Here is a 21,601-nt window from a genome sequence, read left to right as displayed (position 1 = left end):
TGGCTATAGAGGAGACAGGCTGGTAAAGGTGAGAGAAGTCCAAGTAATAACTAAGTCAAGATTTTGGTGGTAGGGATTGAAAGGACTGAGTGAGCGTAGGAAGGTTGAGACTGAAGAAGTGGTTAGCTTGTTGGATTTGGAAAAGAACAGGGAAAAGTTGAAAGTGATTGTGATGCTCAGGGTCTCAGCAACTGTGAGCCTTTCCGCAAATGCTAGGCTCTTTAAGACAACTATAGTTTACATACAAATACAGTAGTTGAAAAACAGTGGTAACCTACTTAGAGATTAATTTGCTGGGGTTAGCTGGTTAGCAGTTAAGATGTAGGAATAGCAGCTTCCTCCTGCTGCAGTCTGCTTCCTACCAACCCCGCTCCCCCCCCCCCCCCCCCCCCCCCGCAGTCTTTCTAATGTGTGGTTTTAACTACAAAGACCTCGGGCCGGATCCTGGACTGCTTTCATACTCCAGCTTTCTACCCCCAATACCTAATCTAGCCACTGGCAATTGTTAAATGAATGAAATGACAATAGCTCCATGCAAGTCATTATTGGGAAGATTAAATTAATTGTTTCTGTAGTAATAATGGTGGATAATATCATCTTGAACTGGAAGGATAGCACTGACAAAAAAAAAGTCCCATGAGGTAAACAGAGGAAGAAGCCCGGCTGAATCATAAAAGGGCACCAGCTAATTACCTGCATAACACACTTTTAAGGTTGTGAAAGCATTGTAAGCTGATACCAACCAACTGCCTTGGAGTATATTACTTCTGGGGTGTTAAGTATGTTTTGGAGGAAAAAGGAGATGACACATAAAGGAAAAAATTAACCCAAAATACTCTTTACAGATGTGTGTTATTGCTGGGGATATGAGAAGCTTAGGTCTAGAGAAGTGCTAAAGGACCACAGTGCTAATTAGTGGTAGAATATTAATAACAGATAAAATTTATGTAATACCTACTGTGAGTCAGGCACTGTACTAAACGCTTTACAATTATTATCCTATTCGGTCCTCACAACATTCCTGGGAGGTAGATGCTATGTTCCCCATTTTGCAAATGAGGAAATGCAGGTGAAGAGCGGTTAAGCGACTCGCCCAGAACTGAGAATAGGATCCAATCCAGCACTCTTTCCGAAGGACCCTAACGAATAAATGTATTTTTTCTTCCTTCCCTCATTGGGTGTGCACTCTCTTCGGGGGTAAGCAGCGGTGGCAGGAGAAGAGTACCAAGATTAATGAGAAACAAAAAATACAAGCAAATAAATGCAAGCGTTCGGTCCAAATAATTTCATCCCGGCCGGGGGGAGGAGCAAGTTATTAAAGCGGGCCGACGCCCCGCTGTCCCACAACCACGCGGATGCACAACCAAGGGAAGGATGACTTATTGAGAGTGCATGGAGGAGAGCCACGAAGTGGGTCCTGGAGCAGAGAAGGCGGGACTGTCTGGCCAGACGTAGCAGGGAAAGCGGCAGGGAGGACCACGTGTTGCAAGAAGCGGAAGACTCGGGAGCTGGAGTTGGCAAGGGAGCCCCGCCCCCGAAACGCGGCCTTTCGCCCCTGCCCCGCCCCCTCCTTCTCGCGCTCTCCCTCGGGTCGTGGTCAGCCAATGGGAGGGGAGGAGGCGGTGCTCGGGAGCCGCGGCTGCCGCGTCTGCCTGGGTTCCTGCGGGCTCCTGGGCCCGCCTGTTCCGCTGCCACCGTCGTGCGTGGTGCTGGGGCGACGGAGCCGCGCTTAATCCCTCCCTGCGTCCGCTCTCCCCGCCTCCCGCTACCGTCTGCCTCTGTCTCCCGGCGCGCCGGGGACCTCTGTGTCATAGCCACCCCCTCAGCAAGGTGAGGCCCGGTGGGGAGATCGCGGCTCGGGCGCGCCGCCCTTGGTCGCCCGGGGCCCGTCCCCGCGGCTTCCCGGGCTGGTGTGCCGCGGGTCTGACCCGGGCGGGGCGGAATGAATGAGGAGCCGGCCTTTGGAGTAGGCCGCACGGCCTGGCTAGCCGCGTACTTCCCCGGGCCCGGGCGTGCGCACATGGGGTGGCAGGCTGGGCCTGGGGCAGAGGCACATCGCCTCCCAGGCCGCCCTGTGGGAACTGAGTTTGGGGAGGGGGGGGGGGCGGACAGGTGGAAGGGCCGAGGACCCGGCGGAGAGCAGCTGCGCCCCCGGAGCCCCAGGGAGAGGAGCCGATGGAGACTGAGGCGCGATCCCTCCTCTCTGAAGCCAGGGAGAGCGGCTCCTGAGCCGGGACACGGTCCCGGAAGAGGGAACTCGTCCTTATTATATGAGCCTCAAATAAGTGACACGAGACAGCTGTGGGCCCTAGTGAGCAGCGGGTGCACAGCCCTGCCTGGAGGAGGGGGAGTGTATGCACCAATCAGCCCTTGACTTGTGCAGTGACTGACCTCGGGTAGCCCTTTTTCAAACTAGCGAAGCGTGATAATAGATTGAATTTAGGGCTGCAGATAATAGGATTTGGAGCTGGGAAGGACCTTTGGACACAGGTAGAATAGGGGAGCTTAGTTCCTGGAGCAGAAGAGCTTTTCCTGTGGGCACCAAGGGATGCCTAACACATACAGTTAGAAGGGACCAAAAGCTTATTTTTAGTATCTGCCCATATATGGGGAAGGTTTAGGTGTGGAGGTCAGAATCCGTAGAATGGTGGCTCCTCCGTATAATATCCTAAATAGGAACTACCCTTAAAGACTTGCTACTAATATTTCTTTTAATGCTTACTTGTACTCTGGCTCACTTACTCATACAGCCACATGTCAGGTTTGCAAGTAGCATAGTCAGCACACTGGTCCGGGAGGAGGGTTGTAGCCGAGTTTTTAAGCCTGTCTTTAGCTCATGGTGAGAAGCCTTCCTAGGGCTTCACAGGAGTGGTGGCAGTTAGAACAATCAGATCTTGTGAAAGGACTTTCTTTAGTAAGCTATATGCAGTTCTGTCATTTTCTAAGATTAGTGTATTTTCTGTCTTATTGTGCTGTTGTGATGACTCCCTAAAAGATATGTTATACATTTGGTGGAATACCTGTATGTTTTGGTGGAGGGATAAAGAAAAAAAGCCTTGATTAAATGTTTCATTTTGATGTTTCAGATGCCCCCCAAAAAGGGAGGTGATGGAATTAAACCACATCCAATCATTGGAAGATTTGGGACTTCATTGAAAATTGGTATTGTTGGATTACCAAATGTTGGGTAGGTCAACAGTGGGGCTTTACCTCTTTTATTTACATCTTGTAAATCTTTGCTTTTTTGTTTTAGTGTTAATCATAAATGACTTTATAAATATATATATATATATATATATATATATATATACATATATACACATAAATACATATACAGTGTTTTGCAACCTTTAAAATATCATATACATGTTAGCTATTATTATTAGCTATTATACAGTTATCCCTTCTACATTACTGGGGTTACGGGTGTGGAGCCCTGTGATCTGGAAAATCTGCCTAAAATCTTCTGGCCCTCCCTTCATAACAGAGAAGAAGTCTGAATTGTTATGGTATTAAAAAATAAAATATGTTGATAATATACAATTTTATCCATTTCTGAGTTTCTAAACTTTTTCTGTGTCGTCTGTTGGCCTTTGCTTGTTATCTCTGGCTTCTGCAAAACTCTCCAAAAATTCCTACTTAATTTCTTATGCTGACTTATGATATTTTGAAACCTTGATGGGGAAAGTTGCAGTGTGGAAGGGATGACTATATATCATAGGCAGTTTGTGGTATAATGAGGTAGCCTTGCAGCTAGAAAGACCAGGGTTCAAGTCCCTCTGACATACTGAATATGTGACCATGGACAAGTTATTTGACTGTAATGGTTTTAACCTACATTGGTAGATGGAGTCTCCTTATTTAGGAATCCCTTATACCAGGGAAATCACAAGTCCAGTTCCTGTCCCTGTTACATATCAAAACTCAGGAAATAATTAAAATTTATAGTTTCGGTAGATGCTAAGATAGATGAATGTGTTTGTTGGTTGTGTTTGAATTTCTGCTTTTGTTCATGGGTGCTGTCAAAACTTATTTTGGCTTGGAAAAAGTTACATTTCAGCGGTTTGAATTGCTTATAAAATATTTTGTGGAAACATACACACATGTATATTTAGATATAAATTGGGAAGCTTTAAAATGTGTAGATACGTTTTGTTTTGACATAATAGTTCTGGATTTGAGATCAGGGAGACCTCACTTCAGATCATACTTCACTTACTCACTAGGCAAATCGCTTCAATTCTTGGTGATGAGTTGGACTAGATGGCTTTTAAGGTCTCTTCTTACTTACTATGATCCTGTAAACTTTCAAACTACTCTACAAAGTATATTCCCTAAAAACAGTTAAGCAAACTGCCTGATAATTGTACTTGTGACTGATAATAGTTGTCATTTTCCACTTCATTTGGGCTCTGGTTTTTAACAGGAGAAATGTGTGCTTGACCTTTGATAATAGGGTTCTGTTGCATTTGACCTGAGTTTTGTATTTACTAGTATTGACTTTATTTATATTGTCTTCATCAATATTGATATTGTACTTTTTATGATTCTTTCTTCACTATAGAATTATAGAATCTAATTATAGAATTATAGGATTTAGACTTGAGGAAAGCTTAGAGGTCATCTAATCCAACTATCTCATTTTACAGATGAGGAAATTGAGGACCAGACAGGTTAAATAATTTGCCCAGGGCAAACATTTACACAATAAGCCAAAGACCCGATTTCTTTCTGGTTTGCATATACTGTCCTTCCTTGCTGCTTTGCTTCCTCACCACTCACTAATTTCTCAAACCCTTGAATCTGATTTTCAAACCCACCACTCTATGAATTGTTTTTTTCCAGCAGCCTTCTTTTAACTGCTAATATATGTGTGTGTATCTATCTATCTATGTATCTATCTCTATGTATCTATCTACCTATCTACTTACCCATCTACTTACCTGATAAATTGAGGTTATCTTAGAGGGATGGCACTAAGATTAAGGAGGACTGGGTGGGGAAAGCTTCTTTTAGAAGGTGAAACTTTAGCTGAGACTGGTGGGAGAGTGTTCCAAGTGTGGGGGACATGCATAAGAAAGCATGGACTTCTGTTCATATGCAGTTTATTTTTTAAAAGTCTTCAGTTAACAAGCATTTATTAAGCACCTACTGTGTTGTAGGCACTGTACTTAACCCTAGCTACACAAAGAAAGGCAAAAACAGTTCCTGCTCAAAAGGAACTCACAGTCTAATGGGGGAGATAACAGGCAAACAGCACTTTACAAACAAGATATAAATAGGGTATTGTACATTGGAGATATATCAGCAACGGGAAGGCACTAGCATTAAGGGGAAATCAGTAAAAGCTTCTTGTATAAGTGAATAGCTAGGATTTCAGGTGAGGTAGGTACGATAGGAGATGGAAATGATCGGAACACTGCAGGTACGGGAGACAAAATGAAAATGCTCCGAGTTGGGAGGAGTATCTCTTTTGATGAACAACCAAGCAGCTGGTGTTATTGGATCGGAGAGTACATGTGGAAGAGAGTAAGGTGTAAGAAGCCTGGAAAGGTAGGATAGGGCCATGTTAGGAAAGGCTTTGAATGCCAGAGAATTTTATATTTAGTCCTGGAAGTGATTAGGAGCCACTGGAGTTTGTTATTCTTTAGTTGTAAAATGAGAAGGTTTGACTAGTTGACCTCTAAGGACTCTTCTAGCTTGGTGTCTATGATTAACGATGATACCTTGCCTTCCTTGACAGTGGTCTTTACTGGGTTGTCAAGTGGGGAATTTCTTCATGCAAATCTTGGCATGTTTCTGTGAAATCTTTTATAGTCATTCCTTACAGCCCAGTAATATCCATTATGTTTATATATTACAGTCAGTCTAGCCATTCTCCAGTTGTGGACATAGGTTTTGTCTTCTGTAATGGCGTAGTTCTTTAGGTTTCAGATTACTTTGTAAGTTCCCGTTTGGTTGAGCAAACAGATCTTAGAACCTGTACTTGTGAACCTAAGAAAATTTGGAGCTGTATATAGTTAAGAGCAGTTCAAGTAAAAGATGGCATAGACTGAATTGTGACTGAGAATTGTTTTGTGGGTTTATCGTTCATTATATGTATTTGCTGATGTGTGTTGGTAGAAAATATTTCTGTGATTTTACACATTCATCTTCACACTTATGCATCTTAGAGTTTCACTGCATTTTTTCTAATTAGAATTACATAATGTTTTATTGAATTAAAAACTCCCACCAAAACCAAAATATCACAGGATGATTATCTAGTAGTTAAAAGCAGTTAATAGGGAAGTCCCAGGTAGGTAGGTTGTTTTGATGAATGAAAGAAAAGCCATTTATTAAGTATTTACTATGTGCCAAACACTGAAGCGCTGGGGATACAAATAGAAAAGCACAATAGTCCCTTCCGTCGTGGAGCTCACATTCCAATAGAAGAGACAACACACATAGGAGTGTTTAGTTGCAAGTCAGATGGAAAGTCTAGTCATCTTTCGGGTGCAGTGGCAAAGCAGTAGGCAATATATCTTTTTTTTTTTTTGCAGGGGGGAAGGCAGGGCAATTGGGGTTAAGTGACTTGCCCAAGGTCACACAGCTAGTAAGTGTGTCAAGTGTGTGAGGCTGGATTTGAACTCAGGTCCTCCTGACTCCGGGGCCGGTGCTCTACTCACTGAACCACCTAGCTGCCCCAGCAATGTATCTTTAATGTCATTTCCATTAATAAATCTCTTTCTGATGCTTGAACTACTTGACAGTGCCAAGGATGTTAGTGTCAAGAATTCTTTGAAGGGGTTCTTCAGTAGTGGTGGCATTTGAGGAGGTGGAGGTGACTAGTGCAGAATCACTTGACAGGTTTTGCATCTCCACAAGGTTACTCCCTGTAGTAATCTTGCTATGGCACCTTGCTGGCAGTGAAGTTTGTTGTTTGGGGAACACTGTTGCTCTTGGAGCTATTGAAATTGCTATTGATGGCAGATGGATTGTGGTGGGGATGTGTGAACCTCTTTTCAGCCAGGATTGAGGCTCTGGACAATGACAGAGAGAGCCTGGCTGGCAGTAGGGTTAGTAGTCTGAGGGTTAAAACAATTCCCAGGGGCTTTTGGTTTCTGGGTCCTAGGTTCTCTCCAGGTTCGAAGGAGAGATAGTAGGTTGGTTTGATTTGCTTGCTTGGCACATGCCACCTTCTGTCTCTCTCTTAGGATGCCTCACTGTTTCAGCTATGTTGGTTTGTTTATCCTTTCCCTAGTTAGTAGTGTCTATGTAGCAAGTAGCAAGGTCAGCAATGAGTGACCTTGATAGTAATCTAGTGCCTTTTGAGGCAGAGATGCCTTTATGTGCTTCCTTCCCATGGGTAATGTGTAGGTAGAACTGGAGGTGAGGTGAGAGAGGGCTGCAAATAGGATGAGAAGAGTATTGGGATGGAGACCAAGGAAACCTTCCTTTCCCCATTCCCCCTTCTCTTTCTCCTTCCTCCTTTTCAGTTTTCTTCTTCCTTCCCCATTCCCCCTTCTCTTCCTCCTCCCTCCCCCTTCCCTTTCTTCTTCCCCTTTCATTTTCCCTTCCCTTCCTTTTTCCCTACTTCCTCTTCCTACTTCATCTTTCCCTACCTCCTTTCCCTCCCCCTTCCCTTCTCCTTCCTCTTTCCACCTTTCCTCTTCCCTTTTCCCTTCTTTCTCCCTCCCCCACATCTGTTTTTGACCCTCTTTTTCCAGTTGATTGCTTTGGAATCTTACTTATTCTTAGCTTTAACTAACACCTCTGTGCAGATGCCCCTAAAATCAATATCTCTAGTTTTGACATCTCTTTTGAGCTCCATGTGCTTTCAGAACTTCTCTACTTGGATTTTCTACCTTGTCTAACTAACATGTCTAAAATAGAGGCTGTCTTTTTGCCTAGAGCTGCCAATTCCTTCCTCTGACATAATTATTTATTTCTGTGATACTGTATTCATCTAGAGCACAGAATGGAGAGCTGGAAGGACACTTGGGGTCCTCTAAGCACTTGTATCCCATCTGGTTCATCTGCCCTGGATAAATTCATTATCCTTATGACTTGCCAGACCCAAACTCTCCTTCTGTGGCTATCATTCACCTATACGTGTTTTCTTCCTTTATTAGTCTTAGGGACTATCTCATTTTAAAATTTGGAATACAAGCCCTTAGCACAGTATATGTTACATAGTAAGTGCTTGATGAAAGTGTTTTTTATTCATTAGTATTTCAGATAAGAAAACTGAGGGGCGGCTAGGTGGCGCAGTGAATAGAGCACTGCCCCTGAAGCATGGAGGACCTGAGTTCAAATTTGGTTTCAGACACTTGACACACTTAATAGCTGTGTGACCTTGGGCAAGTCACTTAACCCCAATTACCCTGCCTTCCCTCCTCCAAAAAAAAATTGTGTGCCAGATAGGTAACTTAAAAAAAAAAAGAAAAAAAGAAAACTGAGGCCCAGAGATGCCAAATGACTTTTCCCAAGGTTGGACAGTTACTAAGGGGCAGAGCTAATGTTATTACATTCGCTGTTTCGCTCTTTTTCGCCTTCTAACTAATCAGTTACTAAGTCCTGTTGATTCTACTTCTGTAGCATCTTTTGCATCTGTCCCTCCCCTCTATTTCCACTATGACTAACCTAGAACAGGCCCTTATTACTCCCTGTGTGGACTATTTTGTAATAGCTTCTTCATATATCTTCTAGCCTTTACTCTCTAGTGTGCTCTTCATACCACTTCGAGAATAATCCTTTTAAAGTATAGAGCCCTGTCACTTCTCTGCTTAAAAATCTTCAGTGGTTCCTCATTTCTTCCGGAGAGCCCCATCCTCTGCCTGCTACTCAAAGCTCTCCATAGTTTGGTGTCATCCATCTTTTCTAGTTTTATATCTTAATACTAACCTCTCTAGACTCTGCTCCAACAAAATTGCTTTTGTCTGTCATTGGAATGTAATGTATACCCTCTATTTCTGTGCCTTTCCTTACATATTATACCACTAAATAACCTCAGGCTAAGAAATGTTTAAATGACTTGCCCGGGGTCACAGAGATGGATCTAGAATACAGGTCTTCTAACTCCAAATATATGTATATATGTGTGATACCCTCCTTCCCCCTCTTAAGCAGAGGAAGACCACCTCAAATGTAACTTCTGTGAAGCTTTCTGTGACTTCCTTCTGCCATGGCATAGTGTATACAGTGTTGGACATTGCCAGGAAGACCTCGATTTCTTCCTTACCTTTGACATTTACTTCATGTGTCATCATGAGTAAATCACTTCTCTGGACCTTAGTTTGTTCATTTGTAAAATGGGGATGAATAGTAGTAACTCCACATTTGTTGTGAGGCTCCAATGTGATAATCTATGTAAAATTTTTGGCAAATCTTAAAAATACATGTTAGCTGTTAATTCATTCTCATCAATTTTGATGAGATTCAGATAGAAATAGTTCTGTGATGTCAGTTGCTATCCTGCTTTTATTTATAATTAATACTGTATGGACAGGTGGCTAAAATATTTTTTTCTAGTTGCATGAAATTATTAGAATGTAAGTTCATCCTCTTTAAACTCTCAGTCATCCTTGGGACAACTCCAGTAGTGGGCAAGATATCCAGGATGACTTATACCTCATCCTATTCCCATGTGATTTTGATCTCTTCTGCCTTTCTGTGTTTTTTAATTTCATATGATTTGGATAGTATAGATATTTGATATGGCAGCATCTATTAAAACATTCTTCAGTTTTTATAATAAACTTTATATCTAGGCAATTGTGGGCAACAATTTGGTTGGCGTGAATGTTTTGGTCCTATTATAATTTATTGGCTGGGTTCTTCAGAATATTTTGAGGTCTCCATTTGTAGTATGAAGGTTTCTTGTCTGTCAGTCCATGAAAGATAGCAGTCTGATAATATAATTCCATCTGCCAGATCATGTCTTACTCTGTATTCAGTAGTTGATAAATTTTTACAGCCTAAAGTAATATGTTGCATAGTCTATTGTTTCCTTGCATAATCTACATTGATCACTAAATCAGATCTTTCAAAGAAAATAATCTTTTGTAATTTCTAGGACTTAACAATCCTGAATTGCTGTCATAAAATCCTTTAAGTTGCCACAAACAGATCTGAGTGACACAGCTATTGGTTTGATTGTTTTTGTTATTACAGCATTGGTTGTATCCTTGTGGATGTTGCCTGCGGAGGGCTTTTTGATTCCATTCGTGAACATAGTTGTTTGATAAGCTCTGTTCAGACATGAATTGCTTTTGGTTACATTCAAAAAATCCAATGACATGTACTTGTTATCGGTTTTTACTATTTCTTGGTGAAGTTATTTCTGCATGTCCCAAAAGTATTTTCTAGATTTTTGACCTCTAAGGATGCACTCTAAGGATGTTTATCAATCCCCCTTTTTGGGGGAGTGTTAATTTTTTTATACTTGCCTTGGGATGATGGACCCCATGTTTCATTAAATATTGTATGAATTTTTTTGAGTACTTTTTTCATATCTTTTGTGGTGCAATTTAGTGTTACATAGATCTTAGTTTCTTTAAACATTTTTCCCCCTGTTCAGCTTTGATTTTAGGGTGCTGGTCTTCTCTTTTGTATCTTTCTGCTTAAGGTGTCTTACCTTGAGTAGACCAAGGTATTTACAGGTATTTTATTTCAATCTTTGGTTAGTGCAACCTCCAGATTGAGCCTTGAAGCCATTAGCCTTTATTTTTGCTTGGATTATACTAAGAATTTTACACTTCTCAAATGCAAATAACACTTTGATATCTTTGGAGAAAGAATAAATGGTTTGCTTACTGTTGTATAGTGTGTGTTTAGGTGGTCCTGTATACCTTAGTGTCTTGTACATTACAAGTACATGTACGTTAGGTTATTGATAAGATGTTTTGATTTGAGTCCCTGTCTAATTTGGAAACCATAGTTTAGTTCCATATGAGAGAGATGCTAATGGATTGAAGGACATGTAGGTATTATGTTAAAAATAGAGAACTGTTTTCCATGGGAATATCATATACTCTGGTATTCTCATTATACTTGCATTCATTTTATATATTTTCAATAGATGAGTAGGCCATTAGTGCAGTACTGAATCAAAGGCTTTGTGATATTTAACAAAAGCTGAAATGTTGCAGTGCTTTTGAATAGTTTGTTTAATAATCTGCATATTGAAAATAAACTGCTTTTTTGATAACCCTGGGAACTTTTTTGGCATATCCTTTTTGCTCCTCAGGCAGTGTGTTTTCTTGTAATTGTAGTTTTTAAAAAGTTTTTTTTTTAAGGAATACAAGCTGTGAATACTTTGAATTAAATAAATACACATGTAATTTGCCTATGTTTGCAGAGATCACTTTTCATCGTTAATTGGTAATGTGATATGGAGAAATGTAGTATTAGGCTTGTGTCTGAGAAGAAGCTAGCAGAATACTTTGCTAGTAATTCATATTACCTGGTGAAGGGTTTGTATCAATAATTATGGATCTTATTTGCTCTACTGTTTTCCACTTTTGCAGAGAAGCTATAGCTTAAGTCACCTTTTCATTACGTTAATGCTGTGCAAGCTTTCTATTTCTCATTTGAGCCAACTGGCATTTTTGTTGTGTGTGCCTTGCAACTGTATAGACTAGGAATTTTTCATGTCACTGTTTTTTAGGAATCTCCGTGCTCTGATTTCTTTACTTCTTATGCCTTTATGGGACAGTTTCTGGTTGATACTGAATTTTAAATTTTTATTATATCGGCTGCTTTGACTCCTTGTGTTGCTTTAATCTTTCGACTTTTGCTTTCAATTGCTGATTAAGGGAGTTGATAATTTCTGTTCTTTTTCCCTCTAGATTCCTTTGTGCATTTTTTTGTTGTCTTGATATTCAAGTTTTCTGTTTTGTTGTTAAGTTTTGTGTCGTATGAACTTACATAACCTGTCCAGTGATGCCATTGTCAGAGATAGATTTCTGTGCTTAATGAAACTTAGATCTGATGAAATAGAGCATTTATTAAAATTTTTACAATGCAGAACACTAGTGGAATGACAAATTATTAAAGCCTTTGTTGGAGCAAGAGAGAGAATAAATGTATTTCAAAGGGCTCCTCTTGCTAAGGTCTAGCTGCTTACGAAGCATAGGGAAATTCAGTCCTTTTACATTCAGTATTGCAGGAGTATTTGATTTGATTTATCTTCTATCATTTCTTGGTCTACTGGTATTCATAGGATCATAGAATTTTGAGCCAACAGGGACTGAAATCATTTAACTCAACTCCTTCATTGTATATATAAGGAAATAGAGGCCCAGAGAGGTTGTTTTGTGAGAAATTAATTATTTCTCTCATATTTAGTAACTATGGAATCAGGACCAAAGTATTTCCCCTTTTCTACTTCCTCATCCAAAAACCAACCAGTGTGGGGAAATCCCTCTTAGAGATTTCCCCAGGCTAAGATCTAATCAGACAGTAAAAAGAATTCTGAGTTTGGGCTTCTGGGTTTATTCCTGCTCTTTGTGTTTGCTCCCGCAGGACTGGGAAAATGTTGATTCACCCTATTATCAGGACAGGTATGGAAATTCCTGTCTCTTGGACCCAGATTTGATTGACCTAAGTCACATAACCCAAGATTGCCCACCTCCCATTGTGGTAACCGGTCAAATTTAATTAGGCACCCTTCCTGAACACCTGTTCTTTGAAGGGTATTTAAATCGTGGGCCCACTGCCATGAAGGGTCTTTGGTCTTTGGCCAGACGACCATCCTTTTATTAATACTGTGCAGGCTTTATCAATAAAATGATTAAATTACCCAGAAACTATGTCACTTAAGTCTTTAATCATCACAGTTAATATTAGGGGAAGGTAATATAAACTCTTTTATGTTGGTATATCTGCAAATAAACCAAAACAAAACACAATTTCTGTATTTCACATTATTAAATCTTTAAAATTTTTTCACCATCTCTGTCAAAGATGATTGTTCTACTTTAGGTTTTCCAACAACGCTTTCTTTCCATTTTGTTTTTCCTGCTTTTTAAATGTTTTCATGTTATAATTCATATTTCTTAGTGTTACAGTTGTCCATGGAACTTTCATCACAATGATCTGAGCTAGGCATTCTTAGGTACACTGATCACTGCTGTACAAGTGAGGAAATGGAAGGTCAGAGAGGTAAGGTGACTTTTCCAAAGTCACTGTCAGAGTCAAGGTCCATCTTCAGGTTTTCTGAGTACAAATTCATTGTTGATTCGACTACTCTTTCTTCCCCCTCTGCTTTTGAAAAAGTCACATACACACAGAACCTTGTTTTCTTTCTTTCTCATTTTTAAGCTCAACTGTAACATTCGCCAATATTACTAGTACAATATTTTTTAAATGTACAGTAGAGGCTGTAATGCATTTTTCTCCATGAATTCTTGGAAGTTCTTAGGGTTTTTAAATGACACTCTTTTACCTTCAACCAGGATTCTTATATTCATTGTAAAACCAAATCTTTAGTTGAAGTCCAAGTATTTAACATTTTATGTCTTTCCATAGTTTGACTCTGTTTTGTTTGTGTAGAAAAATCCAATGAGATCCTGAACAATGTTTTGTGATGTGCAATTTCTTTCTTTCTGGTGGCTCGATAGTTTTTTTTCCCCTTTATTTTGTTTATATATATCGTGTGTGTGTGTGTGTGTGTGTGTGTGTGTGTGTGTGTGTTGAATTTTGTCTTTGTACTTAAAAGATACAATTTGTTTTTGGTAGTTTTAGAAAGTTTTCTGGAATAATTTTCTGAAATATAGTGATCAGATTCTTGTGTTTTAGGACACCAACAATTTTGAGATTCCTATTTATGGATATGTCTATTTAGTCTATAACTTTGCTGTATTGCTTCCAAATCTCTTTCTATCTGAGTTATTTTCTGAGCTTCTCTATCATACCTTATTTTCGGAGAGATGATTTTTTTTTTTTGCTCCATGTAGTGAAAATTTTAAATTTTCTATACTGTTTCTTCATTTTTGTTGTATCATTCCATTATTTATTTTTTTAAATATGAAACTGTGAACTTTTGTTGTACAGTTTTTTTTTCCAGGATTTCTTAGCTATATTCAGTTCTTCAGTCGTTCTCTCTGCCCCCCCCCCCCATATATATATGTAATAGGCTACCTGGGAATTTTTATGTTTTTGCTGTGGTTTTAGTGTTTATATGTCTTTGATTTTTCTGTCTTTTCTTAAATGGTATATATTAAAAAATTGTCATAATTTTTCTCTGGTTCGTGTCTTTAGAAGATTGGATTTTCATGCAACAATTTCCAGCAGTTTTGTTGCCATTTTTGAGGAGGACTATGAAAATCTTGGTTCTCTTTGATTCTTACTCTTTTCCCCTCCCATTGGTTGCAGTATCCAAAATCCAGTTTTAATGTAAGGCAATTAACTAGACTATCTCTTAGGTACCAGCTTGAAACTTGAAAGCTTGAAAGTGCCCAAAAGCACTCTATGGTCACATTTTAGCTTCTTTTGGAGTATTTGTAAGGTGGTGGGAAAATTACCAATTCTTGTTGGGTAAGCTTATTTTAAATATATAACTCAAGTTTTGTAGGCTCACAACAGCACTCTAAATTAGGTGGTGCTTTGTAAGTAGACTAATTAAATAACTCTAATCCACCATGACTTTAAATAGCCAGTTGATGAATATGTAAACCCAATAGTTACCCAGAAAAATTATATATGTGTGTATGCATGTTTATATGTAAAATCTCAAAGTATTTAGTTTCTTGTATTAAATGTGCTTCTTATATTTTTAAAATTAAAAATGCCTGCCATGTCTTATAGATGGAAACAGCTATCCTCATATATTTAAAAAAAAGAGAAAAATGCAGAGTTTTGATGAAATAATATATTACTTGAACATAAACGTAATTTACATGAGACTGAGAAACCTTAAAAACTGAGGTCACCTGCTTTGTAGGGTTACTTTATATCCTGTATATCATTAGATTTCATGATAGCTTATTGTGCTGGAGAATTTTTCTGGTCTTTTTCTGGGCAGATATATCATGGTTTCTACCATAATTCCTTTATTTACATTTCTGACATTTAGTATTTAACAGTAATACTAATTCAGCTTGATACTTGATACTTTATTCCTAACTACTTTGCACATTTGTCCAAATTAAAAGCAATTTTGGAAAAATATCCTGTTTATTTTCCATGCTATGTAAATGCCTTGTAATGAGGTATAGCTAATACTGTATCTGTACATACCCACCAATTGTGATATAGAACATAAAGTGTTCGACTTGGAGTTGGGAAAACTGGGGTTCAAAAGCTGTGTCTGATACTAATTGTGTGACTGTGGGCAATTTACTTCCTCTTTCTGGGCCTTACTTTGTTCTTTTGTAGAATAGGAATAATAATACTGAATCCTACCTGACACAGAGGACTGTTGTTAAGTATAAATAAGATAATGCATGTAAAGTACTTCACATATCTCAAAGCTCTGTATGAATGCAAGTTATTATTAATGAAGGGTTCATTAAAAAAAGAGTAATTCAAGGCACAGAATGTACCTGTGATGAGTAGGCTAATGTGTTTCTCTCAGAATTTGCTTTGCCTTTATTGATTCCAAAATTTTCTGAAATTTTATGTACGGTTTTAGAGAAATTTTGGTGCTCTTTAAAGGGTAGAAATAAAATATTCCATTTTCTGGAGAATATTGACAGGGGAACGAACCAAGGTATGTTTTGGGAATAGGTATTCCTTTATTATTACATTGACAGTTTTTTTTTTTTAACTGAGATATTATTTGTAAAAGCCTATATATTTGGCTAAGATAAATTGGTACTCCATTTTTCTTTGACTTTTTAAGCTTTTACTAATGGTCTTTAAGGGGTCTAAATGTATAAAAATGTCCTCATTCCACAAAAGGCCTTATAGACTATAACGCTGCAGGCTGAGGGGCAAAACTTTCAAATTCTCCTTTGCTTTTGCAAAGCTTTTCTTCTGTAATAGATTTGAATAGATCAAAATGTCTTAACATGCCACTGAAGCCTACAGTAATAATCCTTAGAGTTTTTCCTTTTTCTTTCCTCCTTCTTTCTGCCTTTTTTTTTTTTGTGCCTACAAAGCTACTGGCAGATACAGATGACATAGACTTTATGAAATTTTAAATAAATGGCCAAGATAAGACGATTTGTAGACATGGAGATTTGTCTTCAAAATTCAGTTTGACTACATGTAAGAATTTTTGTTGAATAAGAAAAAAAATTAGCCTTTACTTTGCTGTCTTACCATGTGACAATTTATTCATTTTATTTGACTGTCTGAAAATGCATCTCTTTTAAGGCAGTCTTTAAGATTTGAAGCCCTAGCCAACTACTGTAATATATAGTAATGAATCAATGAGTATTAAGTGTCTATAGGTGCCAGGCACTCTGCTAGTTGTACAGATACAAAGAATGAAACAACCTTATTCTCAAGGAGCCTATATTCCACCTCAGAACACAAGTACAAATATAAGAATGTATAGAACAAATTTAGAAGGTGGTACTGAGCTGTCTCTTGAAGTTGAGAGGGACTCTGAGTGGGGAGTGTATTCTAGGTTGGGGGGAGGAAGGGCAGCAGCAGTGGCCAGTTCAAAGGCACAGAACAGGAGCAGTATACAATAATATGGAGCTATAGATTGGAAAAGGTTTTGAAAACTAAACAGAAGAGTTTGTATTTTATCCTTGAGGCCATGGGGAATCAGTAGTATTGATTGTGTTAGGGGGTGACATAATCAGATATGTTCTCAGGAAAAATCACTTTGGCAGTTGTATGAAGGATACTCTTTAGTTTAGTTACTTTACTTGCATAATCCCAGATTGATATCCAGAACAGTGGGACCATTCACAACTTTACCAACTGGGCTGTTAGTGTGCCTGCCTTTATGGAAAACATCAACATTGCCTGTTAATGGTTGGGTTTTTTCCCTTTTTCCTTTTCTGTTTGCATGATGCTACCTGAAATCTGAGTGGTTTTGATTTGCATTTCTTTTGGAAATATGTGGCATATTTCATATGGCCATTTATGGTTTGTGATCTTTGAATTTTTTTTTGTCCTTTGACCATATTGAGGAATTATGTTTTTAATAATACATTCAAGAATTTTTTGGGGGAATAAAAATCAAACTAACAGACAGGGTTCTCTTCTCTTTAAAAAAAAAACTGGGACAGTTACTTTCTCTGGTTTTATTGTGCCTTTCCTGTTTGGGAAGACCTTTCAGATATCACTGGCAGCAGTTCAGGGTCACATCTGATAATAATGCCTAGCATTTAGTTAATCATGGCCTGGTTAGTTGAACTAACAAATCTTTGAAGTACTTTAGGCTTGTTTAGCAATATACTCATTTTTCTTTGGGGTTTTTCTGTTTCCTACTTTGCTACTAACTCTCCCAGGCAAATATGACTAAAATCCTTTCATTTCCTATATTTTAAACCATAGTTCAGAAATCCAAATCCTGTTTGTAGATGCCATCTTTTTAGCCAGCCATTTACTTCTTCACTTCTCATTTCTGACTTTATTGGCTGAATCCTCTACCTTTTACTTAAGTTTTGTTGCTATTGTTTTCTCCATATGAGTTGCCAGAACTGAGACAGTATGATTGGGTACTGTAATAAAACCTTAATTTGAAGTCAGAAGATCTGGGTTCTCTGCTAGTTTGGTCACATTGTATCATTTTGACATTGGGAACTTTATGTAACCTCTCTGGGCTCAGTTTCTTCTAATGATAAATGAAGAGATGACATCTAGAAATGAATTTTTATTGCTATCTTTTGTTTTCACATTGCTTAGATTTTCTCCCTCACCTCTTCCCTCTTCTCCTGGAGAGTTGTCTCCTATAATAAAGAATTTAAAACAAAAGAAGAAAGAGAAGAGGGGGAAAAACAGCAAAACTTATTACATTGGCAAAAATACTATTATGTTAAATATTTTGCCCCTTCTGCCCCCCAAAAAAGAGCGGGGGAAAGGTGCCTTTTTGAACTGTTTGCTCCTCGAAGCGTGCTTATTTGTAATTTTGCAACATTCATTTTCTTTTAAGTTAAATTTTATTTTTTTCAGTCAGCAGAAATCAGCTTTCTCTCCCTAGCCCCTTCCGGATACTATAATTGAGAGCAAAATAAAATGAAATCCCTGTTAAAATATGTAGTTAAGCAAAACAAACGTCTGCCTTAATCAAGTCCTAAAAGAAAAAAAAACGGTGACTTCATTCTGCATCAGTTTGTACAAAGTCTTCCCTAGGTTTCCCCAAAACCATCCTAATCATTATTTTTCACAGCACAATAACTTTCTATTACATTTTATTCCGTAAGTTCATGCATTTCCCCATTGCTGGGCATCCATTCCAGATTCTCATTCTTTGCCACCTCAGAGAGATCTATAAATATTTTTGTTCATTCTTTTTTTTTTTTTTTTTTTGTCAGGGCAATTGGGGGTTAAGTCACTTGCCCAAGGTCACACAGCTAGTACCTGTGTTGTTCATTCTTAATTATAGTTATTGTGCTTAGGATTAATCCCTCCTTTAATTTGTCTCCTTCTAATGCTCCCCTTTTCCTTTCTCCCCATTTTCTCCTAGTTCCCTGATGTGCCCAAATAAATGAGCGGGTGTGTATGTATGTATATATGTATGTGTTTACATATGTTCTTTACTCTTTTGACCATTACATTATGGTGGTTCAAGTGTCAGCCACTGCCTTTATCTTTCCTTCTTGTTTGTGTGAACTTGTCTTTGTACACTGATAATGTGAGAGAATTTTCCTAGCCTTTCTTTCCCTTCCCCGTAGTGTATTCCTTTTTCCTTTTCTTTCTGTTCTTCTTTTAACCTTGTTGAAACATTGAAACATTATAGAACCACTCCAGGCCTTCTGTCTAGCTAAAAACTCTGTCTGTGACCCCTGATAATGATAGGGTTCAGATGGGAAATATCATCTCCAGATATCAGAATATAGTAATTTTATCCTTTAATCATTTATCATTATTTGTTTGTGTTTACCTTTGTATGTTTCTCTTAACTCCTGTGTTTGAACATCATAATTTCCTTACAGCTCTGGTCTTTTCATTGGGAATGCTTAGAAGCTTCTGTTTCATTAATGAGCTTACTTTTTCCCTTGTGTGAATATACTCAGTTTTGTTAGGAAAGTTATTCTTGTTGTAAGCTTAAGTTCTTTGCTACATGGAGTATGGTATTCCATCCTTGCCATTCCTTCATAGTGGTGATTATCAAACACCACAGTTTGTTTAATCTTGAAATATGCTCTATTTAGAGTTCTTTGCTACCACAAAAAGTACTGCTGTAAGTTTTGGTGTATATGGGGATTTTGTTTTTATTAATGATTTCCTTGGAGTATATGCCCTGTCTTGTAATCTCTTGGTCAAAGGGTATGAATATTTTAGTCACTTTGTTGGCATAATTATAAATTGTCTTACAGAATAATTGTATTGTTTCTAGTGTTCCTATCTACTTATAACTCCTCTTATATTGACATTTACATCTTTTGTGATTTTTGTCAATTTACAGGGCATGATGTGAAACCTCAGGGTTATTTTGATTTATGTTTCTATTATTTTAGTGATCTAGAAGACATTTTTATGTGACAGGTAATAGTTTACAATTCTTTTGAGAACTATTTGTTTGGTTTCATTTATTTCTGTTAATTGTCCAATTTGATGCAAACATTTTTCTCACTTAACAACATTTCTTTTTATCATAGGTGCATTAATTTTGTTTGTACAGAAATATTTCAGTTTCATAATCAATTATCTGTTTTTCTTTTTCAGTTTCATAATCAATTATCTGTTTTTCTTTTTCAATTTCCTTCATTCTTCATTTGTTTGAGAATTTATCTACTATTAATTGTGAAAGGTATATTATTTTCTACTTCCTTTAGTTTTAAAGGTATATTACTTATTATTCACTTTATCAAGTGATTATTGAGTTCCATTGTTTCTGATTCTCCCTTCTGTAGTCTGTTCCTATTCTGCTTCTCTGTTAAAAAGTATCATATGGTTTTGAGGGTGCTGTTTATAAAATATTTTGAGGTTTGGAAATGCTATTCTCCCTCCATTCCTGTCTTTTTTCATTATTTCCCTTTATATACTAGATCTTTTCCCTTTATAAACTAGATCTTTTGTTCTTTCTTATGAATTTTGTTATTATTCTATCTAGCTCTATTAGGTATAGCTAAACATAGTATGTCTGTAAATTGACTTTGTTAGTATTTAAATTTTTATTATGTTGTCATGGGCTTTAGCTCTTTAAAGAACATTTCGTAAATGTGTACAAATATTCCATATAATATACAACATTCCATACATATATGTGTATATATATATATATATCTGTATTTGTTTATATAGGATACTATAGAATATAAATATATAGAACAAATATTCTATACAAATATACAAATATTTTGTGTGCTTTGGCAGATTGACTCCTGAATATTTTATGTACTTTTATAGTTTATTTTGAATGAAATTCCCTTTTCTATTATTGGCATTTATATTTTATCATTAAGGGTGGCTTGGTGGCCCAGTGGATAAGAGTGCTGGACCTGGAGTCAGGAAGATTCATCTTCATGAGTTCAAATTTGACTTCAGATACTTAGTAGCTCTTTGACCCTGAGCAAGTCACTTAACCCTATTTGCCTCAATTTTCTTATCTGGAAAATGAGCTGGAGAAGGAAATGGCAAACCATTCCAGTATCTTTGCCAAGAAGACGCCAAATGGACTCTTGAAGAGTCAAACAACTGAAATGACTGAACAACAACATTTTATCATTATCACATAGAAATGCTATTTTTTGGTGAGTTTATTTGACAGCCCAAATCACATGATTATCTCAGCAGATAAGATAAAAGAGGCTTTTGACAAAGTAGAACACTCATTTATTCTAAAAACAAGCATAGTATAGATAGAAGGGCACATTTTTGTATCATAAAAAGCATCTTTCTGAAATAAGAAGGAAGCATTATTTTCCATGAGAATACCCTTAACATATTCCCAGTAAGTACAGGAATAAAGCAAGGATGCTTTGCTCTCCTTGCTACTATTTGATTTAAATATCGTAATGCTGAGACTACGGTCTCGTCCTTGGTAGGAGCAAGGACTCCCCCACTATTATTTGATACAGGCATAGAAGTGAGATGGAGAAGTAAATGGTGAACCAATCCAGAATCTTTGCCAAGAAAACCCCAAATGGGGTCATGAAGAGTTGGACAAGACCATAACAACTGAACCACAATCTAAATGCTAGCAATGACAGCAAGATGAGAAAGAAATTAAAGGTACAGAGGTAGTCAAAGAGGAGATAAAACTATCCCTGTATGCTGATAACATGGTTTACTTAGCAAATCTTTAGGGAATCAGGAAAAGAAACTAATTGAGATCATTAAGGAATCATCTGTTATTTGAGCTTATTACTCTTTGATTGTCTTCCTCTAGCTTTTCTTTTACTGCAGCATATTGTTTTCTCTTTCTGCTGTTCTCTCCATTGTTTCTTTGGGGAGACTTGGTAATATAGAATCTTTTTTTTTTTTCTGTTCTGCTAATTCTTCTGTGATGGCTATAATTTCTGACCTTTGTTTTTCCTCTCTAAATTTTTTT

The 21,601-nt window shown here is 37.7% G+C and overlaps 1 protein-coding gene across 1 annotated transcript in view; it reads left to right on the top strand.

Moving 5' to 3' along the window:
* Positions 1 to 1,584: 1,584 nt before the first annotated feature.
* The window catches only part of OLA1 (Obg like ATPase 1), a 256,189-nt gene continuing 236,172 nt past the window's right edge, over positions 1,585 to 21,601 (top strand). Inside the window, exons 1-2 of the mRNA XM_036746503.1 lie at positions 1,585 to 1,830; positions 3,087 to 3,187. Coding sequence (XP_036602398.1) covers positions 3,087 to 3,187 — 101 coding nt within the window. The 5' untranslated portion in view covers positions 1,585 to 1,830. The remainder of the gene's footprint in view (positions 1,831 to 3,086; positions 3,188 to 21,601) is intronic.

Source organism: Trichosurus vulpecula, chromosome 2, assembly GCF_011100635.1.
Source record: "Trichosurus vulpecula isolate mTriVul1 chromosome 2, mTriVul1.pri, whole genome shotgun sequence".
Taxonomy (NCBI): Eukaryota; Metazoa; Chordata; class Mammalia; order Diprotodontia; family Phalangeridae; genus Trichosurus; species Trichosurus vulpecula.
The sequence above is the reverse complement of the archived record's forward strand: the minus strand, read 5'-3'. Positions and strand labels throughout refer to the sequence as shown.